The 21,756-nt window shown below is 43.9% G+C and overlaps 1 protein-coding gene across 16 annotated transcripts in view; it reads right to left on the reverse strand.

Annotated features, from left to right (window-relative positions):
• Positions 1-21,756, reverse strand: part of AAK1 (AP2 associated kinase 1) — a 164,713-nt gene that overhangs the window by 26,292 nt on the left and 116,665 nt on the right. For 10 of the 16 annotated variants that reach the window (XM_041755809.1, XM_041755803.1, XM_041755805.1 and 7 more), the window contains 5 exons: positions 21,055-21,294; positions 17,560-17,792; positions 15,987-16,162; positions 14,057-14,161; positions 8,393-8,488 (listed from right to left, as the gene is read on the reverse strand). In XM_041755809.1, coding sequence (XP_041611743.1) covers positions 8,393-8,488; positions 14,057-14,161; positions 15,987-16,162; positions 17,560-17,792; positions 21,055-21,294 — 850 coding nt within the window. The remainder of the gene's footprint in view (positions 1-8,392; positions 8,489-14,056; positions 14,162-15,986; positions 16,163-17,559; positions 17,793-21,054; positions 21,295-21,756) is intronic. The other 6 variants (XM_041755801.1, XM_041755811.1, XM_041755802.1 and 3 more) reach the window with 4 other exon arrangements.

Consider the following 21,756-nt stretch of genomic DNA (forward strand, 5'->3'; position numbering starts at 1 on the left):
ATTTTAGTGACTCTGCGTTCTTCTAGGCCATCAGGAATCCAGATAAGATGAACTTGGTATTTGCTGAGGGACTGAAACCAAATTTTAGGTGATGTGTTATTTAAGGTGATCTATAACTACACAGATGAAACAAAATAATGGATTTTAGTGTCTTGGCAAGATAATCTGCTTTGGTACAAGTAGCACACTGCAGAAAAAGATATTTTTATATGGGAAATCAACTTACTGTCTTTGGAGTGTACGGCATGTAGACATCTTTGAGTTAAATGACAATATGCTACCTTTCTCATTTGCACCTGATACTCATATTGAAGAAAAGAGGTTTCTCAACATCGGGGGAAAAAAACCAGACTACTAACCAAGTGTACTAGTGTAACCACATCAACATTAATCTTGCATCGTGAATAACATTTTATTAGCAGAGAAGATGTTAAAAATATCTGACAATTTTTAGCATACTGGCAAAGATAAGACAATTTTCTTGAAAAGTCTAATTTTTCATTTTTCTGAACACTAGCTTTTGTTTTATTCCCAAATAGAACTTCTTTCATGTACAGAAAAGTGATTATTTGCTTCTTTCACTTTTAGAACTCCTATATTTGCAATCTTATGAAGCAATGGATAAAAAGTAACGACCCCAAATCACCTGCTTATCTTTCATACAGTAGTTCATCTCGGTGCAAAACCTTAGGCTAGCCAAATTCAGAGTCCGAATTCTGGACTTTCCAGTGACTCGCTGCAACCGTGGGGTCATTCCTTAAACTTCTGTCCTTACCTCCTCAACTGTACAACAGACACACCTCCCACCATCTTTTTGTATTGGTCACTCAAGTGTCATCCCCTCTACGCCCTTCCCCATCCTCCCTGCCACATTAGGGACCTTCTGGAGCACTCCGCACTCACTTCTCCTGCAGCCCTTACCACGGGACTGAAGACAGGGAAGGTATCTTACTGATCTCTGTGTCCCCAGTTCTCGGTCTCCTCTCATACCCTACTTCACATCTCTGCCTTTTGGCTTCCATGAGGAGGTGGGGAGGAGATGGGAGATCAACTGGAAAGTCAGGTACTTCAGCAAGAATCTAATATTTTGATTAACCATTATCAAAAAGACAATGTGGGGGGGGTACAAAAAAAGTGTGTGTGTGTGTGTGAGATGGAATAGGGTGGGGATGGGGCGAGCTGCCAAATTGAGGGGGCTTATCTTCAGACCAAACCTCAGGTAACAAGCTACTCAGCTCACACAGATCACCTGCATGGTCACTGCTGCATGAGGATACTCGAATCCTGAAATGTGGGAGGGAGGAGCAGGGACAGAGCCGTAGCAGACAGAGAACCAGGAGTGAGAGCAGAACCACAGCATACGTGAGGTGGCCAGCAGGTGCAAAGCCAGCCTGTCAGTCCCAGCGCTCCCCAGACGACAGAAGAGTCTCACTTAGTGCGGGAGCCCAGGGGCCACTGTAACTATGGTCACCACTTCCATCTGTAGTGTTTGATGTCATACATTTTCATTCTTTATTCACACACACACAAAAAAACCCTGGGCGGGTCTGGGAATACTGACAGAGTTCAGAAGAATGGAGATAGAGACCAAGAGAACATGAGACTTGCTCAAAGTCACAGACGGGAAATGGTACAGCCTGGACATGACTTCAGTTTCCCCCACAGGCTGCCCACTAGGGCCTGCCTATCTCCATCAATACAGAATAGGGTTTCACACAGACATGACCCCATGCACAACGGCCAAGTCATCAAAGACGTGTTGACGCTGGAAGGAGCCTCGGATTTTATTCAATTAGCCTTCTCATTTACGGATGAAGGAACCAGCTCCAGAAGATGCAGCCACCTGCCTGAGAGCCTACAGCAGGTAAGCCACAGACCCAGCTAGGACTAGGACCCAGACCTTCTAGACACTAGAGACTCCGCCTTCTGGCTTAACTAAGGCTTTGGCTCCTTTAAAAAAGTAAAGGCTATTAGAAGTCACGTCTCAAGCTATTGTTGCTCATTTTTGATCACTATAAACGAAGAACCCAGAAGAGGATGTAACGGGAGGCACAAGGACACAGCCCACAGGCCTCACGTGGGCATCGAGGGATGGCCTCGAGTCACTCGTTAGGAATTCCACTCTCTTACGGTTATATAAAGACACTCTGTGTGGCGGGAGGGAAGAGTGGTGCAGGAAAGAGGGTGGTGAGTTCAGGAACGTGGGCAGGAAGCATTCTTTAAGATCCCAAACCTCAATCAAGTCCTCCACGAACACTTCACCACTTGTTGAGATCTAACGAAGCCCCAGGTGCCTGAGATTACAGGAGTGAGAATGGGTGGAGTTCCAGGTTTGACTCCCATGCCTTGGTGTGAGATCAGAAGAAAAGCAGAAGTCCCTGCATAAAGTGAAATGTGGGAGGAGGCAGCGGGGTGGGACAGAGGAGGAACTCACCAGGTGGACGCCCAACTGACTGAGCCACCCAGGTGCCCCTTAGGAAAGGAAAGAGAACATCAACTAGCAGGGTCTGAGCGCTTCTGCTTTCTCAGACACTCGTCACCCATGAGGTGGTGGGTCTTCCCTCTTTCCAAGCTGATGGCAGAGGCTGCAGCATCTCACTGTTTCATAAATGGCTCTTCTTGGATTCATCATGATGATGGACTTTAGAAAAAATATACACGCTGAATGGTCATTTCTATCTCTTCTTTCATGAATTGTCTGCTCCTATTTTTCCATCAGTGGTTATTTTCTTATCACTTGCTTATTACCATACTCTGTTGTTTTTCGAGTCTCTAGGGTTCCCAAATAAAAATGAGTCTGGTTAGGAGCATGGAGAAGCACTGAAATCGCAGTGAAAGGACTGAGAAGGTGGACGAGGTGGACCCTTGGAGCAAAGTGATGCAGGAGTTCGCCTGGGCACTGGAAACTGAGAGTGCTCTTCAAGGAGAGGATTGTTAGTACTTTGAAAAATTAAGAGGGGACTTGGAAAAAGGATCTTTTGGACACCCCCCTCTCTCCTCTCAAGCATAAGTCAAGGGGCATTGGGGACTAGGGGAAGAGAGGAAGAGGTAGGAGTGAATCCGTTCTGGAGTCCTCTCTTTCGTTTCTCTCAAGATGTAGTTATTGAAAATACCAACCACAAAGTAAGAAGGTTAAACCCTTCGTAAATCTGTCTAAGGTTAGGTAATCAAAACTGCCTCCTGATGTGAGATTGGCACACGCTGCAAGTTGTGAGTTTTCTCTCTTACAAAATATCAAAAGAGAAAGGCCAGGTGTCTACTTAGGCTAAAAGGACTACGGGTCTGCTCAAGGACCATCTCGGCCCTAATTAGGGATACGATCATGAGCATCTTGAACCACTGAACATGGCAGAGCTTGATGCAGCCCCATCAGAAAAGAGGGTCTGGCTGCTGCAGCTTTGGAAATTTACATCCCGACTGAAGTCTTGTGACAAGAGATGCTGTTTTTAAAATCTAGTCACTTTAAATAGTTCCTGTCATTGAGAACCAGACACCAAACTGTCTGTAACATCTGCAAGTTGGAAGCGAAAGTCAACCACCCTGCCCCATTCCAACTTCATTCCAGGGAACTCAATGTGCAGAGAGACAAACTTTCCAGAGCAAAGACACAGAGGTGATCGACTCTGGACCTTTTAACATCACAAAACAGAAGCTGGAAGTGAGGCAGACGCCAGCAAACAGCTCTAAGAGGAACCCCCATCTTGACTACAAACCACTAAGAAAACACGCTTTCTCTTGCCTACTTTTTAAGAGATGATCAAGTGCCATAAACCAGGAGGCACATTTTTAAAAAGCTGTTGGTTCCAGAAAGCGGCACTTAGGGGGCAACTAATGCATTCTTGCTTAGGCTTGTGGAACACGGATGTTGGGAGGCCAGTATGAAGGAGCTGCTATGAAAAGCTTTTCCTCAAACGTGTGCTCTGTTAGTGGGAAAGTAAAAAGACGTAGTCATGGAAAATAATACAGTGGTTCCTCAAAAAATTAAAAATAGAATTACCAAGGATGTGGCAGTTCAACTTCTGGATATATAAGCCCCAAAGAACCTTGGGTCTTGGAGAGACATCTGCACACCCGTGTTCATGAAGCATTATTCACAACAGCCGAAACATGGAAGCAACTCCACTGGCCAACAGATGAGCGGATACACAGAACGTGGCTACATGCGGACAATGGGATATAATTCAGCCTTAAAAAGGAAGGAAAGTCTGACATATGCTTCAACATTGACGAACCTTGTGGACATTAAGTTAAATGAAATAAGCAAGTCACAAGACAAATGCTGTATGGCTGCACCTAGATGAGGTAAGTAGAGCAGCCGGGTTCACGGAGGCAGAGTAACGGTGGTTGCCAGGGGCTGCAGGAGGGAGGACGGAGAGTCACTGTTTAACAGGTAGAGAGTTTCAGTTTTGCAAGTTCTGTGGATGGATGGTGATGGTCGCAAAACAGGTGAATGTACCAATGAACTTTAAAGATGGTAAACTTTGGGTTGTATATATCTTACCAGTTTAAAAAAAAAAGGTTCGATCTTTCAGCCAATTTTCAGGGAAAATATCCCATTCTCTTCCATCATATTTTAAATTTGGCACCACCTATAGCTCATCTGTTCTCAATAGAGGGTGAAATAAATGCACACACAGTACGTGAGCATCAGTGAAATGCTTTGAGACTCACCAGAGCTGGGCTTCATTTGGCGGGTCTGTGGGCACACGAATGCTCACAGCTTTGATTTTTTTTTTTTTAATGCCAGATTTTCTAAGAAAATTTGTTTTGTGCTTTGGAAAATAGAAATGCTCCTTTATGAAAACCCCAAAAAATCCAATTATTTAGTCCCCTCTACCCCCAGTTTAATAATCATTATAGCAAGGAAGTCTACTTCAATGGTTCTCAGTTGTGCAAAGGTCCAAGGTTAGAAAGCAAGTTTAATTTCTGTAAGGGAGAAATACCATCATCTAAGACTTTATTACGAGTGGGACTGCCCACGGGGAATAAGGACCCAGGACCAAAGCTGTTATAGCATTTCCTATCTTTATACTAATTTAAAGTTTACAAAGCAATTGCAAACACATGCTTTCATCCGAACCTCACAAGCCACTCCATGGGGTGGGTTTGAACAACCCCAGTTTTGAGGATGAGAATACAGAGTTTAAGTGGTTTGATCAAAATCACGGAGCTACTCTGTGGGTAGAACCCAGGTCTCACAAGTTCAAGCCCATTTTTGTATTTCCCTAAACCTTAAGTTTAGCTCTCCAGTCAAAGGCTTTATTGACCTCCAGACAAGGAAACCTTCACTGCCTGGGGCCCGAGGGCCACGCAAAGGAGTGTGTACAACAGCACCTGTCACAGGAGCACCGGGGCCACACCTCCTCACCCAGAGAATGAGACACTGCTTGACATACCCACCAGTCAGGATTCTTTGTGGACCAAAGGAAATTATATGTGAGAACATTTTAAAAGCATAAAATAAAATGTTAAGTCATTAAAAGGCACATAGTTGTCAGGGGTCTAAGATTTCATGACTCCTACAATCAGGAGGTGGAGTGTGGAGGGAACCATGTGTGCAAAACAAACAAACTGACCCAAAAGCCTGACCGGTGCCCATAGTGGGTGGGAAGTCATGAAAAACTGGGTCCTTAAGGGGGCAGGAGGTGGAGGGAGACAAACCTGCCATTTGCTGAGGTCCCAGAGACCCTAAACTCTCAGGCCTTCCTTCACTCAGACATTCCAAGACGGTAAGGAGGAATGTAGGGCAATCCTGTGTATCTCCCACCTACATCCTTGGATAAAGAGGCCACCGAATTGAATTGGGTACATGCTGAATGTTACAGTACATACAACAGTTCAGACACGGCGGCAACACAGTCCAAATTCTGGAGGCTCCAGGAAGGGCTGGAGGTGAACCTGTGCTCAGCCTAGCTATGACTTTCACTCTGGGGTTTGGCAGCTTCCTGACACGGCGGGCTGTGCCTTCATTAATTCATCCTCTAAGAGCAGATGGGAGGCCTGGCTGGAGTTGGCAGAGGCACAGATGGAAGGCTATGGAGCTGGCAGTCTGGTATTTGGGAGCTGGGGACAGAAATGAAGAGCAATGGGGCCACCATAAGCCTTTCAGCCTCAGGTTTTACTTTGTTCATTTATCCAACCTGCAAATATTCGCTGCGGGCCAACTCTAAGTGTTCTTAGGCCTGGCAAAGCAGCACCGGGTAGGAGAGCAAGGTCCCTCCTTCACGACAGTGACATCCTGGTGAGGAAAGACATAATGAAGCAATGAAAATAGACAGTGTCATAGTAAGTGCTATGAAGAAAAAGGCCAGGAAATGTGACCGAGGGTGTGTGGGACCACGGTGGGCCTAAGAAGATGGCATTTAAGCAGAGGCCCAAATGTCAGCTGACAAGAAGGAAGAGAGATGGAGGAAAAGCTTTCCAGGCAGAGTACCAGCATGTGCAAAGGCCCCGAGGTGGGAACAAGCTCAGCCTGTTGGAGGAAAGACTGAAGAAAAGAATGCTATGAGCTCAGGTTCGAGGGGCAGCCAGGGGGCTAACCAGATTAGTTAGGGCCTTTCAGGTCACAACAAGAAGCCCGATTTTATGCTCAATGATACAGAAATTCACTGGAGCACAAAGGAGTGACATGTCTAATTTATGTCTTCAGAGGAGTCTGGTCTGACGGATCATAAAGCAAATAAGATACCCCTGTAATTCTCTATAGAATGTTCCATTTTATTTATTTATTTATTTTTTTAGAATGTTCCATTTTAATTGATTTCCCATTAAAACCAAGAGGGGCCATGGCTTACTTGGTCTTAAAGTGTACACCAGTATCACTTGAGCAGGAATCCCCCAGAATGAGAGAAATACAGATCAGGAGACAGGAAAGGTAAGGGAGGTGGATGGCAGCCAGCGACCTACGGCTCGTCACAACCTTCACAACTCATCTCTACAACGGTAGTTGGTCTCTTGAGCCACCTGGCATGTGTGCCTGGCTCCTCATCCCTGACCCGGCGTGCACCTGTGACCACGGCAGAGGACAGCTCCTCGCCTGTGGACCCCCATCTTCTGGCCTGTGCCAAGAGGCCTGCCCTTCCAGCTTCCACAGCTCGTGGGCTATCTGGGAAAGAGTAAGGCAAGAGCCCCGTGGGCTGTCCAAGGGAGACGCCTCAGTAACCCCCCTTCCTGTCTGATCCCATGACTGCCGCAACAAGGGGCCAGGGGGCCCCGGCCTGAGTTTGCAGCCCATACTTTTCCAGCGTTCTCCCAGAAACCGGCTTGTCTACGCACTGCCAGGCACACCTGAAGGACACAACTGAGAAAAGGGCCTCTACTTGATGGCTTCCTTCCCTTTAACCATCCTGTACTGAATCATTCCTCAGTGACTTTAGGTATTTTTGACCTGTGTCCAGGTCCAGCAAGCTATCAAGTGACACAATTTACTACCAGGTCAAGGCAAGTATTTGCTCCCCCTAAGGAGGGTCAGCAAATTGCCCAAAGAAATAAAAACCATCACGGTACCACTGCTATAGTCTGTCTTAGTAAGTAGATGGTACAGATATCATGATCACTTCCAATCTTGAGCCAGTTAAATACCTTTAACATTCTGAGAGAAGAAGAACCAAGCAGATCCTATTAGTATAAAAGCAAGAACAGGCAAGGGTAAGAATGAGAAAAAAAGAAAATCTATCAGGAACAAAATGGGCGCTAGATGCTTCTAAATAACTGGATCTATTTGCTTTTTCAAAAAGACTGATAGAGAAGAGAAAGGGTGGCTTCTATGCCACATGTCATGCTCCCCACCCTACCCTCGAAAGGATGGCGAAGATTAGGGAGAAAAATCATTGGCATCCGTGAACCCCACATAGACAACACCCAATGACTGTTTCAAAAGCTATTTCAATCAGAACGTACTAACAATTTCTTACTTTTTTTAGACTGCTCACTTAAAAGTCAGGATATTGGAGCCCTAATGGGATATTTGAACTCAGGCAGACCAAATTACTTCACTGATGAAGAGGCGAGCCCAGAAGGCTTTCAGAGAGTTCAAGTGCCAGGAAGGGAACCTGGGTCTCCTGGCTCACATTCCCTTTAACTTTTATTTCTAAAATAAAAGCACAGTATAGGAAAACAGGAACTGGACAGGAAATCCCCAGTAATTCAGTCATCATACTATAACCACTATGAGCATTTTGTTCCTTCTATCACATGGTTACAGGTGCCCCCCAACATGTTACAATCATATTGGACTAGGGTTCCTTCCAATGCACAGGCCCTTCCGGTTACCAAAAAACATATAACGGGCCTGGAATTCACCTCCTTTTTATGGAGTGGTGAAACAACTCTCAAGGGACCCTGGGACATAAGAATCAAGCTGCTTAAGCTCAGATCAGCTCGATTTACCTACCTGGTGCATCGGGTACTTGAAGAGGAATGAAAGGATCAGATACACTTAGAAGCGGCAGGCTGGAATCCACAGTCTGCCCACCCTTCCTTTTCTCAGCTGGAGTTGGTTGGAGGGGAAGAAAGGGTCAAGGAGAAAAAAAAAAAAAAAAGAGAGAGAGAGAGAGAAAGCAGAAAACATCAAGTAAATCCAGATGAATTTACCACCTATTTACTCAACAGCTCAAATTATAGAGTAAATCTAAACTCAGAGACAGAATAAAGAGGCATATGAGTGGATATAATCCAGTGTGATGGCAAAACACGTCTGAGAGATGTCACCCAGTCCCTGCAACATACTCAGAGACACAACTGACGACCCTAGTCTATTCGCACACCTGGATTCCGCTTCTTCCTGGTGTGGAAGCCTACAGTGATCTCTTCCAGAGCTCCCGCGCCAGCTACTGCCCGTGTCTCACACCGTAGCATGGAAGTGGACGGGGCTTCGTGTGTAATCTAACACAGCCATACAGGCACCTCAAGGGCCCTTCACCACCTTGCGGTCTCCGTGCCACCGCACGTCTGTTAGAGTGCGAGGCAGACAGACACAGACAGAAACAGAAATGGACTCCGTGTCTGCTGCAAGGCTAGACAAGCCCTAACTTCTGGACGCCATCTAACATTCACCGACGTTCATTCTAGAACTTGGCAAACTCACGGATTTACAGAAATCTACACACCCCGTGGGATCACAGGGCTTAAAAAGGGATCTTAGGATTTTCTAGCACAACTTTCTTATTTTACAGAAAAGGAAATGAAGCCCAGAAGTTAAGAGGCTAGCCAGGGGTCTACCTGCAAACCGGGGTCAGAACCCAGGCTTGCTGGTTTCCAATTTACCATTCTTTACATTGCATTTTAACACTCAGTTTGTTCTCTAGTTAAAATCTCATTTTACCATCTGTAGAGATTTTTTTTAAAAAACGTTTTATTTTCGAATAATTATGAAATCATAGGATTTTGCTATACATAGAGTTCTAGGAATCTCCAACCAGCTTCCCTCCATAGTGAGATCTTTTACGACTATAGGACAATATCACTGATACCATTACAATACTGTTATTAGACTTTATTCAATTTTCACATGCACTCGTGTGTGTGTGTGTGTGTGTGTGTTCTTGCAGTTAGATGCTATGTACAGCTTAGCATAAGCACCACCAGGACAATGACACAGAACTGTTCCATCAAACCAAAGAACCTTCTTGTTCTCCTTTATAGTCATACTCACTCCTTCCTCCAGTCTCTATACCCTGGGAACCCACTAATCTGTTTTCAATCTCTGTAATTTTGTCATTTTGAGAAGGTTATTAGAGTGAGTTTTTAACTAAGCTTCTTTGAAGGTAGACGGAGGAAGAGAAGGGTAAAATCACTGCTCTTAAAATCTTTAAAGTATTTTCAAATGAGATACAATGAAATATATTAACAGAAAAAAATCATAAAACTGCATATATTCATTTTTGAAAAAAGTATATATACAGAAATAAAATTCTGGACATAAATATTATAAAATGTCAGCAATGTTTTCCTCTTGCACTGGGATTATGAGTTCTTTTATCTTGTTTCTTTGGGCTTTTAGTCATTTTTCCAAAATTACACAATTGAATGTGTATAACTCAACAGAAAAATATTTTTAAAAAAGAGGCACAATGTCAAGTTTTAAATGTCTGTTCCAACATATGGACATAGTTCATCAACATTTTTGCAGCTTTAACCATAAAAATGTTTAAAATAATCCTTCTGTCATCCTCTCTGACTCATTGCCAAATTTCCTGCCTATCTCCTCCTTTGATTGGAAGGTTTAAAATCAGTGAACAGTTTGAGCTTGATTAGAAAAATTCTAGAAAATGGTGCTATCCTATACTTTGTACGAATGAGGACATATTAATTTCTGGGATTTAGATATAATTTTCTTTCATTTATAAAATTGAAAGTGTCACACACACACAAAAGTTTACACCACAAAGAAAGAAGGAAAAATATCAAATGTTCATTTAAAAAGGCTGGATAACATGAAAAAAATGTGAAGACGTTTTATAATGTTCATAAAAGCTTAGTGTCACTGATTTACAAAGATTCTTGAGATGTAGTTATGACTATAGGTTCTGGGTTGGGTTGCTCAGGTCCAAATCTCTATACTATCATTCTCCAGTTGTGGCCTTGGTCAGGTAATTTAACCTCTTGTGGGCTGGTTTGTTGTTTAAGATTATTTATTTATTTGATAGAGTGCAAGCACGAGGTGGGGAGGGGCAGAGGGAGAAGAAGACTCCCCACTGAGCAGGGCACTGGATCCTAGCACCCTGAGATTATGAACTGAGCCAAAGGCAGATGCTTAACTGACTGAACCACCTGGGCGTCCCTTGAAGGTTGTTTTAAGGACTACCTGAAATAATGCATAAAAAACACTTAATCAGTGGGCTTATTAGCATGTAGGAAATGCTCAGTATATGTTCACTGTTATTACTGTCATAACTTTACTCAAACGTATGTTTTTTAAGGCAAGGCCTTTAAATCCCTTTAAAAAATACAGCCATTTATAGCCTTTAAAGTAAGCATAAAGGGAGAGAACAGGCTAAAACAAAAATAAAAACTGTTTGAAAAAGTTCATACAAGGGTGCCTGGATGGTGCAGTCAGCTGAGCCCTGGATTCTTGGTTTCCATCTGGGTCATGGGATCGAACCCTCCATCAGTCTTGGTGCTCTGTTTAAAGCTCTCTCTCTCTCCCTCTCCTTCTGCCCTTCCCCTCCATGCTCTGTCTCTCTAAAATAAATAAATAAATCTTTTAAAAAAAAAGCCAGTTCATATAGACAAACAACAAAACATGTGATAAGTAGGAATTATAGGCACTGAAACTGAGGGCAGATGGAAAATGTGTTAACACTGATGTTAACACTGATGAATCCAAGCACCTAACCTGTGGCAAACAGCAATTCTTTTCATTCATTCAGTAATCTATACTGAAGCAAACACAACACTAAATACTAGGATTCAACACCAAAGAAGACTCTCCTAGAGCTTATTCCACAGCCCTCTTTCCAGGGAAACTCTATCCTACCTAGTACCATAGCTGGTCATTGGTGTGATGCTCTATCTCAAGGACAACGGTCAATGCTTTACACATTTGGTCAACATGTGGCCTAATGAACTTTAAGCACTTTAAACCAGACCCAAATACCAATACATTTATATACTACACAGGCAAGACAACAAAGCTATAAATAAAGAATAACACAAAACATTTTAACTTTTTAATGTTAAAAAGCATGCCCCAAATAAGGCCAATGTGTATGTATTCCAAATGAGTAACAACGAGAATATCACATGAAGACTTATGGGATATGATTAAAACATCAGGTTTTTTCTGACGAGGGAAGTGCACACCTATTAGCAAGCACCCTCAATAAACAGTGTAATCCTCAAGGGTCGGGGTGGGCTGGGCAATTAAAGAGAGAAGAGAATATTGAAATATTTGTGGACAAGTCTTCTAGCAGATTACAATGAACCTCTCTCCACACTCTCAAGCTGGCTGAAAATCACTATTACAACGGGAGAAAAATGCTAAACACTTCCATTATGTTTTTAAGAAGAATATTAAAGATTTTAGTATGTGTTCCTCTTAATACTGACAAAGCAAACCTAAGAAAAACAGATCTGTAATCAAAAAAAAAAAAAAAAGCAAAAGTTAAAGATTTAGAAGACAGAAAAATAGTAGATTTTATAAATCTAAAAGTTGCCTTAGAAAGATGCTTAAACAACAAATTTCTTGCTAAGGTTCCCAAGAAAAAATGAAACACAAATACATACAGTGAAAACTGATATGTATACAAATAGTATAAAAGGTTTAAACGCATTATTCTATTTTATTCAATACACATTAAAATTGCAGATGATTTTCCAGAAAAAATATCACTAAATTTGCCTCTTTGTGTGGCAGAAAACCTGAGAGAGGAAGTTCTGGGACCAGAGGGATGGTGTCCCAGCTGTGCTGCTTCCTAGATATGTGACCCTGGAAAAGATGCTAGTCTGTGCTCAGTAACCGCAACTGTGACTGATGTGGGGATGGTGTTAAGGGTCAGGTGAGATAAGACTTGTGTAGGACAAATGATAGACTGGGGAAAACGTTTACATATAGGACAAATAAGAACAAAATGAAAAAAGAACTTCAAAAAAAAAAAAAAAAAAGGCAAAAGACATGAACACCACAAATCCCAGAAGAAATAATGGCCAGTAAACACTGTCCTCTGTCTACAGCCTCTGAGTGGGGCTGGATGGGGAAATGGAGGAAGAATTACTCTTTCACTGTTGATCAAAATAAAATTTGTATAGCATTCTCAGAGGCCAATTTAGAAATACGTATCAAAAACCTTAAAAGACACATATCTTTTATTTAACCAATAATCTTCTAGAAGTTATCTTAAAGAAACTGTAAAGGTTATTACATGACAGCCAAAGTTCCAATAACAAATGAACCTAAGACATTAGAAAAACTACTAACACACTTACAGAAGACAGGAGGAAAGGAATATATAAGGATAAAATCAGAAATTAATATAACTAAAAAAGATCAATTTCAGAAGCATATCAAATTCCTTATCCACAAGGAATATACATACTCAAAACCTCATATCTGTTGCTGAGTGAATTATAACAGGAGAACACTGAAACCAAATTAATGTTTAAAACAGAGATTACTTGGTTAGATACATTAGGACAAATCCATATGAAGCAATTTAACATAGATCTTTTAAAATTTATCTTTTAGGAGCTTCTTTAATGATGTGGGAAATGTGCCAGACTTAGCAAGCAAGAAAATTTGGTTTTAAAATAAGACTATAAAGATGTACATTAGAGTCTTAAGCTGAAGCTAACAATTATTTACAAAATTGTGGTCGTATATTTTCGTGAGGAAGAAGATCTGTAAATTTCATTACATTCACGAAGATATCTGTGACCCTACAAAGGGTAAATGCCACTAAAATAGACACCAAAATGGTACCTTGTGCTACTTCTTAGCAGTGCGACTATGGGGATTTTAACTTTCTTCTCTACACTTGTCTATAAATTACTTTTATATAATAAACCTGTACAATTTTTTAATTTTTAAGAAATTTTAATTGAAGTATAATTGACGGTGTATAATTTTTGTTAATAAAGGAGAAAATTAGTCTTTTACTATTGCTTCTTTAATTTAAAAAAGGTCTAATTTAAAAAGAGATCTCCCTCTCCTTGTAAACACACACACACACACACAGAGGCACAGAAACACAGCTCAGCAGAATCTTGGATAGAGGATACATCATTTAATTCTTAGAATTCTTCAAGTCATTCCAAAGACCTAAGCAATTACAAGACATTAACAGTGATGTTCTTAAATTTAGAAATATTTGCTTAAAGTATGTGCGTGAACTAGACAGAACAATCCTGTATCTTACCGACACATCATCCTGTCATTTTAATTTGAAATGATTCTAGATATTTCTTTCTCCCTATCTTTATATTGGAACTATTTCTGAATAAAAGAAAACACGTTAGCACCAAGATTTGGGGCTCCGTGGTGCACCAGAGTTATCTGTGGAGCGGAAAGTGCAGAGGTAACGACAGTGAGCCCTGTGCTTCAGGCATCTGCGATACTAACCGGTTCCAGCAGCAAACGAGGGAGTGGCAAAAGCGTCACCGGGAGTTGGTTGAAAGCCTGGGATCAAACTCTCAGCAGAGCCTCCGAGCTTCTCAGGATGTTTGCCTGGAAGGACAAGACAGCAGTCAGCTCACTCCAGCAGAATTCCACGACACACACTCACAGGACGGAGGGGAGACTTGACTCCTCTTACTGCATTGTGGCAACACCGGGGCCCTGCACAGGTCCTTGTCTAGTGGCTGCAGTAACCGAGACGAGAGCTGAGAAAAGGAAGGAAGTTGTCAGAAGCGAAGATAGCACATTGGTTCTGCAAGGTGAAGTCCTGGAGACTGGAGGTGCAATGACGTGTGTGTACACCTGACAGTGGTTAAGAAGCTAACGCTTGTGTTATGTTTACTTATCACAATTAAAAATTTTTTCAAATAAATAAATAAATAAGCAACAAAAAAGATGGCTGGAGCTAAAGCCCCAAAGCTCAAGCACATTATAGGCAGAATGCCTCCAGTCCTTACTCTCAATCTATTTGTTTTTATAGAATTCTGATGAGTTTGCCAATCTGTTTTCCGTGTTGGAAACAGTTCAGGAGAGCGCATGAGAAGGCGGCGTGGGTGAAATGGCAGGAGTGAGACTGAAGAGGGACAGGCACAAGGGCAGCAGTTTATTGCGACAGAAGAGAGACAGGAAATTATGAAAAATAAAAATAGACACAAGATTTTTAAAACTTGGGAGTCTTGTAAGTGCAAAAGTACAAGAGTCTTCAATAGCCCGTGAAGATATTCCTGTCCATTCTAGAACAATAAGCGGCATACCCAACAATGAAATAATTTGATGATGAGTTAGCTGTCAGAGTTAAATCCTATACTCTATCTTTTGTTTAAAAGAATAAGAAAGTAAATATTTTTTTCCCCAAGATTTTAGATTTTATTTATTTATTCATGACAGAGAGAGAGAGAGAGAGGAAGAGACATAGGCCAAGGGAGGAGCAGGCTCCATGCAGGGAGCCCGACGTGGGACTCGATCCCGGGGCTCTAGGATCACACCTAGGGCTGAAGGCAGTGCTAAACCACTGAGCCACCAGGGCTGCCCGTAATATACATTTTTGAAAGACATCTATAAAATAGTTAAAAGAGATTAACAAAAGTTTAAAAAGAGTAAAATTAAAAGGTATGGTCCAAGTTTGTATCATTCCCTTGGTTCTGATCATTCCTTTACCACCCTGTGCTCTGGTCTAATGCCAAGGAACTCTATTTGAAGAATTTTCTCAGGGCATACTGTTGTTTTCCAAAGTGCACATGTGTGCCTGTGTGCACGAGTCCCGCCTTTCCAAAACAGACTGTGCATTTTTTGTTTTGTTTTGTTTTTAAGTAGGCTCCACGCTGAGCATGGAGTCCAATGCAGGGCATGAACTCATGACATTGAGCTCAAGACCTGAGCTGAGATCAAGAGTTGGGCGCTTAACCCATTGAGTCATCCAGGGGGCCCTAAACTGTGGGTTTTTGAGAAATGGTACCTTCTATTTATTTGGTCACCTCTCCACAGTCAGCAACCGTACTACAGAGCTCTGATGGTGGTCAAGATGCAATGTCCACGGCAGGGCACACTCTCCCGGGTAAGCAGTTACAACTTTCTGGGACAATAAACACTTAGGATGAACAACCATCACACTCCCCCAAGGAATGACCATGCTCGACCATATATCCTGATCTATGCTATCAAATCTGTCCTAAAAGTGTCCCACTCTGTGTGCCGCCACCCACGGCAAGCCAGGAGTTCCTGAAGATGAAAAGATGTCAGTGCTCTGCCAAACGCAGAAAGCAATTTGCGCTCCAACTTCCAAGCAAGCCTCTAAGGGAAAGACCCAACCCTGAGTTTTCACACACATATGCCTCTAGCGTTAGGGTTTAAGAATCACAGAGGGACAACTGCTCACCTTCCCCCAGCTTGGCAAAGTCCTTGTTCAGCAGTTCTTCAGCTGTGAGTTTGGAGAAATTGTCATCGTCGAAGGGATTCCACGTAGAACCTTCGGAAGCATTATAAACGTTTTGCTGGGAGGTCCGAGGAGAGCCTGATGGAGTGGTGGTTGCAGACCTAGGTAGGTTCCCACCCCCACGAAATGAAAAAAGTTGAAAAAGGGTCAATCTACTTTTTCTTTGAGACCAGGTTGTTTTCTGAATTAAACCATTATTTTCAAAAAAATAAAATAATAAAATAAACCATTATTTTCTGCAGTAGTTTTCTAAAAGGATGTTCCATGGCAATTGGATGGTTTCCACAGATACTTTTATCACCGTGTGAAATATTATGTCTCCTTTCTTTCACAATCCACTCTCCCCCACTGCTTCTTTAATCTCTTGCTTAGATTTTTGGTCTCTTCTGCAACTCCTTTCAATCCCGAATCACAAAGCAACCTGTTCTTAGGCTTGTACCTCCTGAGGCATCCACTGTAATATCCACAATAACCGACCCCAGAAGGGCTGGGGCTGATGCCTTTTCAGCTGCCTCCCATCTGTCAGGACCTGGCACGCAGAGAATGGAGGGCCGCCATGAGCAGTGACCATCGCAGTTAAGGAGAAATAAAGACAGTCCTCACTATCTTGTGCTTCCAGGTATCATTACCTAGTTTTCTTCTAAAGCCTCTCTTGATGTCCTTTGCGTTTAACTAACAACTTAGAGATTTTTAACTTTGGAGTGAGTACATGGTTCCAAGAAAGCTAAGGGTCTGAAATTGCATTTACCTAGCAAACACTCATTGCAATCTACTTTATTTCAGGCACGGAGCTGGTCACTGGATTTACAAAGGTTAAGACATGGTCCTTGTCTTGGAGGAATTTTCAGGCTAGGTCAGCTGGACACACAAACAGATAATGATCATGTAATGTGATACATGCTCAAAAAAAGGTTCTGACAAACGTACATGTGACACCCAAGGGGTCAAAGAAGAGGTAATCTTTGACATGGATCTTGATGAATAAATAAGCATTTCCTAGGTGGACAAGGAGGAGAATGGCAGTTCGGGGAGAGGGCCCAGGATGAACAAAGTGTTCACAAAGATGGACAACAACAAGTCCACCGATGTGATACAACAGCCTATGGAGTTTAGATAGGGGGAGCCAATGAAAGACTTTCATCATAGAGAGATTTGGTCAGCTGGTTTAAAAAACACTCTGTGGGACATACATACATACATAAATAACAAAATCTAATTTGTCCGGGAAAACACACACACACACACACACACACACACACACACACGCAAAACAAAACTCTGTGGAAGATGGAATGGTTGAGAGGATGGTAACAGTAAACAAGTATGAAATTATGTCTTAAGATCAGTCTGGTCTATGTACTACAGGCAAATTCAGTTTCTTAATAAACAGGCACACACATACCATTATATGTGCACACACACACATCTACATACAGCATCAAAGAATGACACAGCAGTGGCCCACAGCAGCCCCAGCCCACAAAAGTAAAAAAGATAAAGGGGAAGCACCACATACTTGGACTTATTGAGGCTGGCCTCAGCTGCAGCTGCCTGGAGCAGCTGGGTTGATTTGCTGGCAGGGACCCCAAAGACTGCGCTGTGGGTTACGTCACTGAGAATCCGCCTGTGCCCAGCACGTTGGGTCTTGGGGGATGATGGAGGAGTGAGAGATCCGAGTTTCTGCCCCTGGACGGCAGGAGGTGGGGTTGTTTGAACCTTTGGCTGTTGTCTTACTGGGGCTTGAATCTGCTAGGAAAATAAATGGCAAGTGTTCCCAAAAAGGATGGGGGGAAGGGAAAGCAAATAAACAGACAAGCATAATAAAAAACGCCACATGAGAGCTAACGCGGGACTCAAATGGCTGAATTTACCAATAACACCCAGAACGAAAAAAGACTTGTTGACAATCTTTTTTTTTTTTTTTTGACAATCTGAGCTATAACTTTGGGACTGATGGCACGGCATTTATGGGATGCTTATATATAAATTTCCATCTTCATCAGCAGTGATATACAGAGTATCGATACACAGTACAGCCCAGAGCCTAAGACTGCAGAAGCTATTTCTCGCTCCAAAAATCAAGAGTGTATCCTGTAGGACCACTTTCTGTTTCTGGGGTCACGTAGGAACTCACTGAGAATGCCTCCAAAGGGCGTGCTTTGAGCAATCTACCTCCACAGGCAGAAGCCAATGAAGCCACACCTCCGGCTGAAACACGCGTGAGCTGAGAAATTTCTGCTCAGAGATCCTCGACTGACACAGCTCAGACTTCTGGTTAGGAGTAATTTAGGATTCCACTGTGATTCGTAAAGTAGCAGGTTTTTTTTTTTTCTGTTTTGTTATTGAGGCTCTTGATTTCCCTGATAAGATGGGGCTGCGAGATCCCATTTCTGTGGCTTCCCTGAGAAAATGTACAGCACTGGGGCGATGGGATTCAGTTGTTCCCACCTTTGGTTTAGAGGTGGCCCTGAAGAACCAGGTAGACAATACATGAAGATATAAGAAAAAATTTGAAAATCTCTTGATGGAACCTGATCTAACATAACACAAGGACTCTTGAGATTTGGGCCATTTTCAGAGGGCAGAGCAAACTGTCACCCCAGAAAAACAAATAGGTAGGAACATCCTTGTGGCCACGTCGTTAGATTTCAAGCATCAGTCACAGTCTACAAAGTGCTACAGCAGGGAGATGAACAGAAAACAGCGTTAAGAAGGCCACATAACGCTTGAATCCTGTTAGTCCAGAGACAAAAGGACTTAGAATGTGAGGTACTGAACTATCCCTTCCCTCCAATCTCTCATTTGAGACTAAGACGTCCTTCCATGCTGCAGCTCAGCTCTCACATCCGGTGCCTTCGAGGATGGGTCCTGAGAGAGAAAGGAAACCAGAAGGGCCAGCTGCTGGGGTCAGGATGCCGACAGCCTGGGATTTTCTGTCCCTGGATTGATGCAGACTCTGAATTTTACTAAGGCAGGTTATGTGCACGTATGAGGACACATCCGCTCATCAACTGAATGAATGATACAATCAAAGCTCTAAATCAGTCAAATTAAGGCCAGAGGGTAAAGCAAGGGAGGCATCTCTGAGGGAGAAGCAGAGTCCTCCACGTAGACCAGAGGTTCGGCTCCACAACTCCCTCCAGGAGCCCAGCGTCAGCCAAGGCAGAGCCGGTACCCACAGAGACCACACTGGCTTTACGGACAGACCTAGGTCAGCTTCTCTCTTGGAGTTTAAGACATTCACTGCTCTGAGAAAGGTCTACTTCACTGTTGAGTCCCTTTATTTTGAAGAGCCCAGACGACTAGGAGAACATTTTCCCTTCCTGTTGCCCATCCCCGTAGGGAGCACACGAGGACCCGGTGCTTCCCTCATGAGGACATCTTACCCCACCATCCAATCCATTAGGCTACTCCTCACAACAACCATGTCAGGCAGTTTTATTTCCATTTCAAATCTAAGAATATGAGTCAAAAGGGGCCTTGAGAACAAAGATTCCAACTGCCTGGCTTCAGAGGAGCTGAGACCAGGGCCCCCTAAGGCTAGGCTCTCACTCAAGGTCAGAGATTCAACTGGGGACAAAATTCATGTCTCCTGATTACTGCTCAGGACTCCCTTTTCTTCACCATCACGTCTCTGCCAAAGATGGGATTAGGAAAGGGACGGGGGACACACAAACCACAGTAGAATCAAAGTACACTCAGATGTCTGTCTTGCTGAAGATTGTTTCAAAGAACAAAATATATGATTATAAAAGGAGTACAGTCAGATGGAGGAATGTAAGAATATACACAGAAGAATATACACAAAGGTCTGGAAAACCCATCCAGACTTCCATCCCACTATCCTAATACAACTGTTCTTATCTTTTCTTTTCTGGCATCTTTTCAAGTACATACTTTTCCCATAATTTCAACATTATTTCATGCTCATGAGCATTTCATACTATTGTACAGACTTTATAACCATGATTTTTAATGGCCGCAGAGTTGGGTTCTTGAACAATTAGGTTACTTTGGTTCTTCTGGCTGCTACTAGTAAGATTCCAATAAAAACCTACGGCATATTGCCATTTTCCTTTCATAGGTTATTGCTTTAAGATGGCTTCAGGGTATTCTTTACAGTCACTCACTTGCTTATCTAGGGAAGTCCTGCCAAGGGTCACCAGAGAAAGGGAGGGATGGGTCAAATTTGGGAAGCTCTCTGGCTCTTGGCTGCTCTCGTTCCTTCTCCATCCCCTCAACCGACTACCCTGGAGCAGAGCTCAAAATATGTCTTCAGCCAAGGAACATGGAGAAGGCTCATAATTCATTCCCCAGAGAGGGACCACAAAGGGGAACCTCCTAAGAAATGTAGTCAGTGGTTGCTGATCATTTCCTCCCCCGCATGAGCATTTATTATTATCCTTGAACAGAGATCAGGACTCTCTGGTTCTTGCCCCAGCTGTGCTATCAGTCTTGGGTAATCCCTTTCTAGCCTGGGCCCAGTTTGAAAGGGACTGGCTCTTAGCCTACCTAGGTCCTTCACTGCTCAGTACTGGCACCAACAGTGACTAGATCTTAATGCCAGTCTAATTTTAGAGTGATAAATAAGAGTGTTCATCTTCGGGGCACCTGGTTGGCTCAGCGGTTGAGCATCTGCCTTTGGCTCAGGGCGTGACCCCCGGGGTCCTGGGATTGAGTCCTGCATCGGGCTCTCTGCTGCTTCTCCCTCTGACTGTGTCTCTGCCTCTCGCTCGGTGTCTCATGAATAAATAAATAAAATCTTAAAAAAAAAAAGTGTTCACCTTCATCGGTAGCCTAGAATAATTTTTTCCCAAGCTCTACCTTCTACAGAACCCCTCATCCCGACCTTGGACATATCAAGAAAAAGAATCAAATATTTCAACTGCAAGACTAGGGCAGCCCCCTCTCCCGGATGCAGCAGCCCCCCACCCCATCGCTGCGCCCCTCCGGCCCGGGACCCAGCCCTGACTGCTGGCCTGGCTGCTCCGCCCTGGCCGGGGGCTCTTACCGGGGGCTCCTGGGCCGGGGGCGGCTGCGGGGCTGCGGCCGGGGCTGCGGGGGGCTGCGGTGCAGCGGTGGCGGCAGCCTTCTGGGTCAGCAGCTGCGGCTGGTGCAGGCCCGTGGCCAGCGGCGGCTGCTGCGGCTGCTGGTAGAAGTTCTGGATCAGGGGCTGCTGAGAGCTTCCTTGGGGCGCCACGGGGAACGGGGCGATCGCGGGCTGCTGGGCTGCGGGGTGTACGGCCTGAAACTGAGCACAAGCGGCAAACGGGAGGAGGGGCCGCTCAGAACGGTAGCTCGCAAGAGACCAGTGTCTCAGCAGCAACGGAGCCCAGGCCGAGGCCTGAGCACAGGCGGGCAGAAGTCCCTTAGCTGAGCCTCACACCTCTCGGGGGGAGCCCAGGGCACGCAAACCAACGCGACAGCCCGACCTGGCAGCGCCGGGCCGCGGCCACCGCCCTGTGCTGCCTCCCGCGCGGCAGCCTGGCTCCTGGGCGGCGGCGATGGAAGCCGAGGGCACCCATCCCACTGGGCACCTCGCGACTCCCCGGGGAACAAGCTAAAAGGTGCTCTCCCTGCCCACAGAAGTAATCCCTCTTGTAAAGGGATTTGGAAGGAGCCAGGATTAAAAGGCTTCACTGCACCGACAGGATGCAGCGGTGACGACACCGCCAAGAACCTAACTGCTAAGCCAGCCAGAGTCCGCCAAGCC

Source organism: Vulpes lagopus, chromosome 5 (assembly GCF_018345385.1).
Source record: "Vulpes lagopus strain Blue_001 chromosome 5, ASM1834538v1, whole genome shotgun sequence".
Taxonomy (NCBI): Eukaryota; Metazoa; Chordata; class Mammalia; order Carnivora; family Canidae; genus Vulpes; species Vulpes lagopus.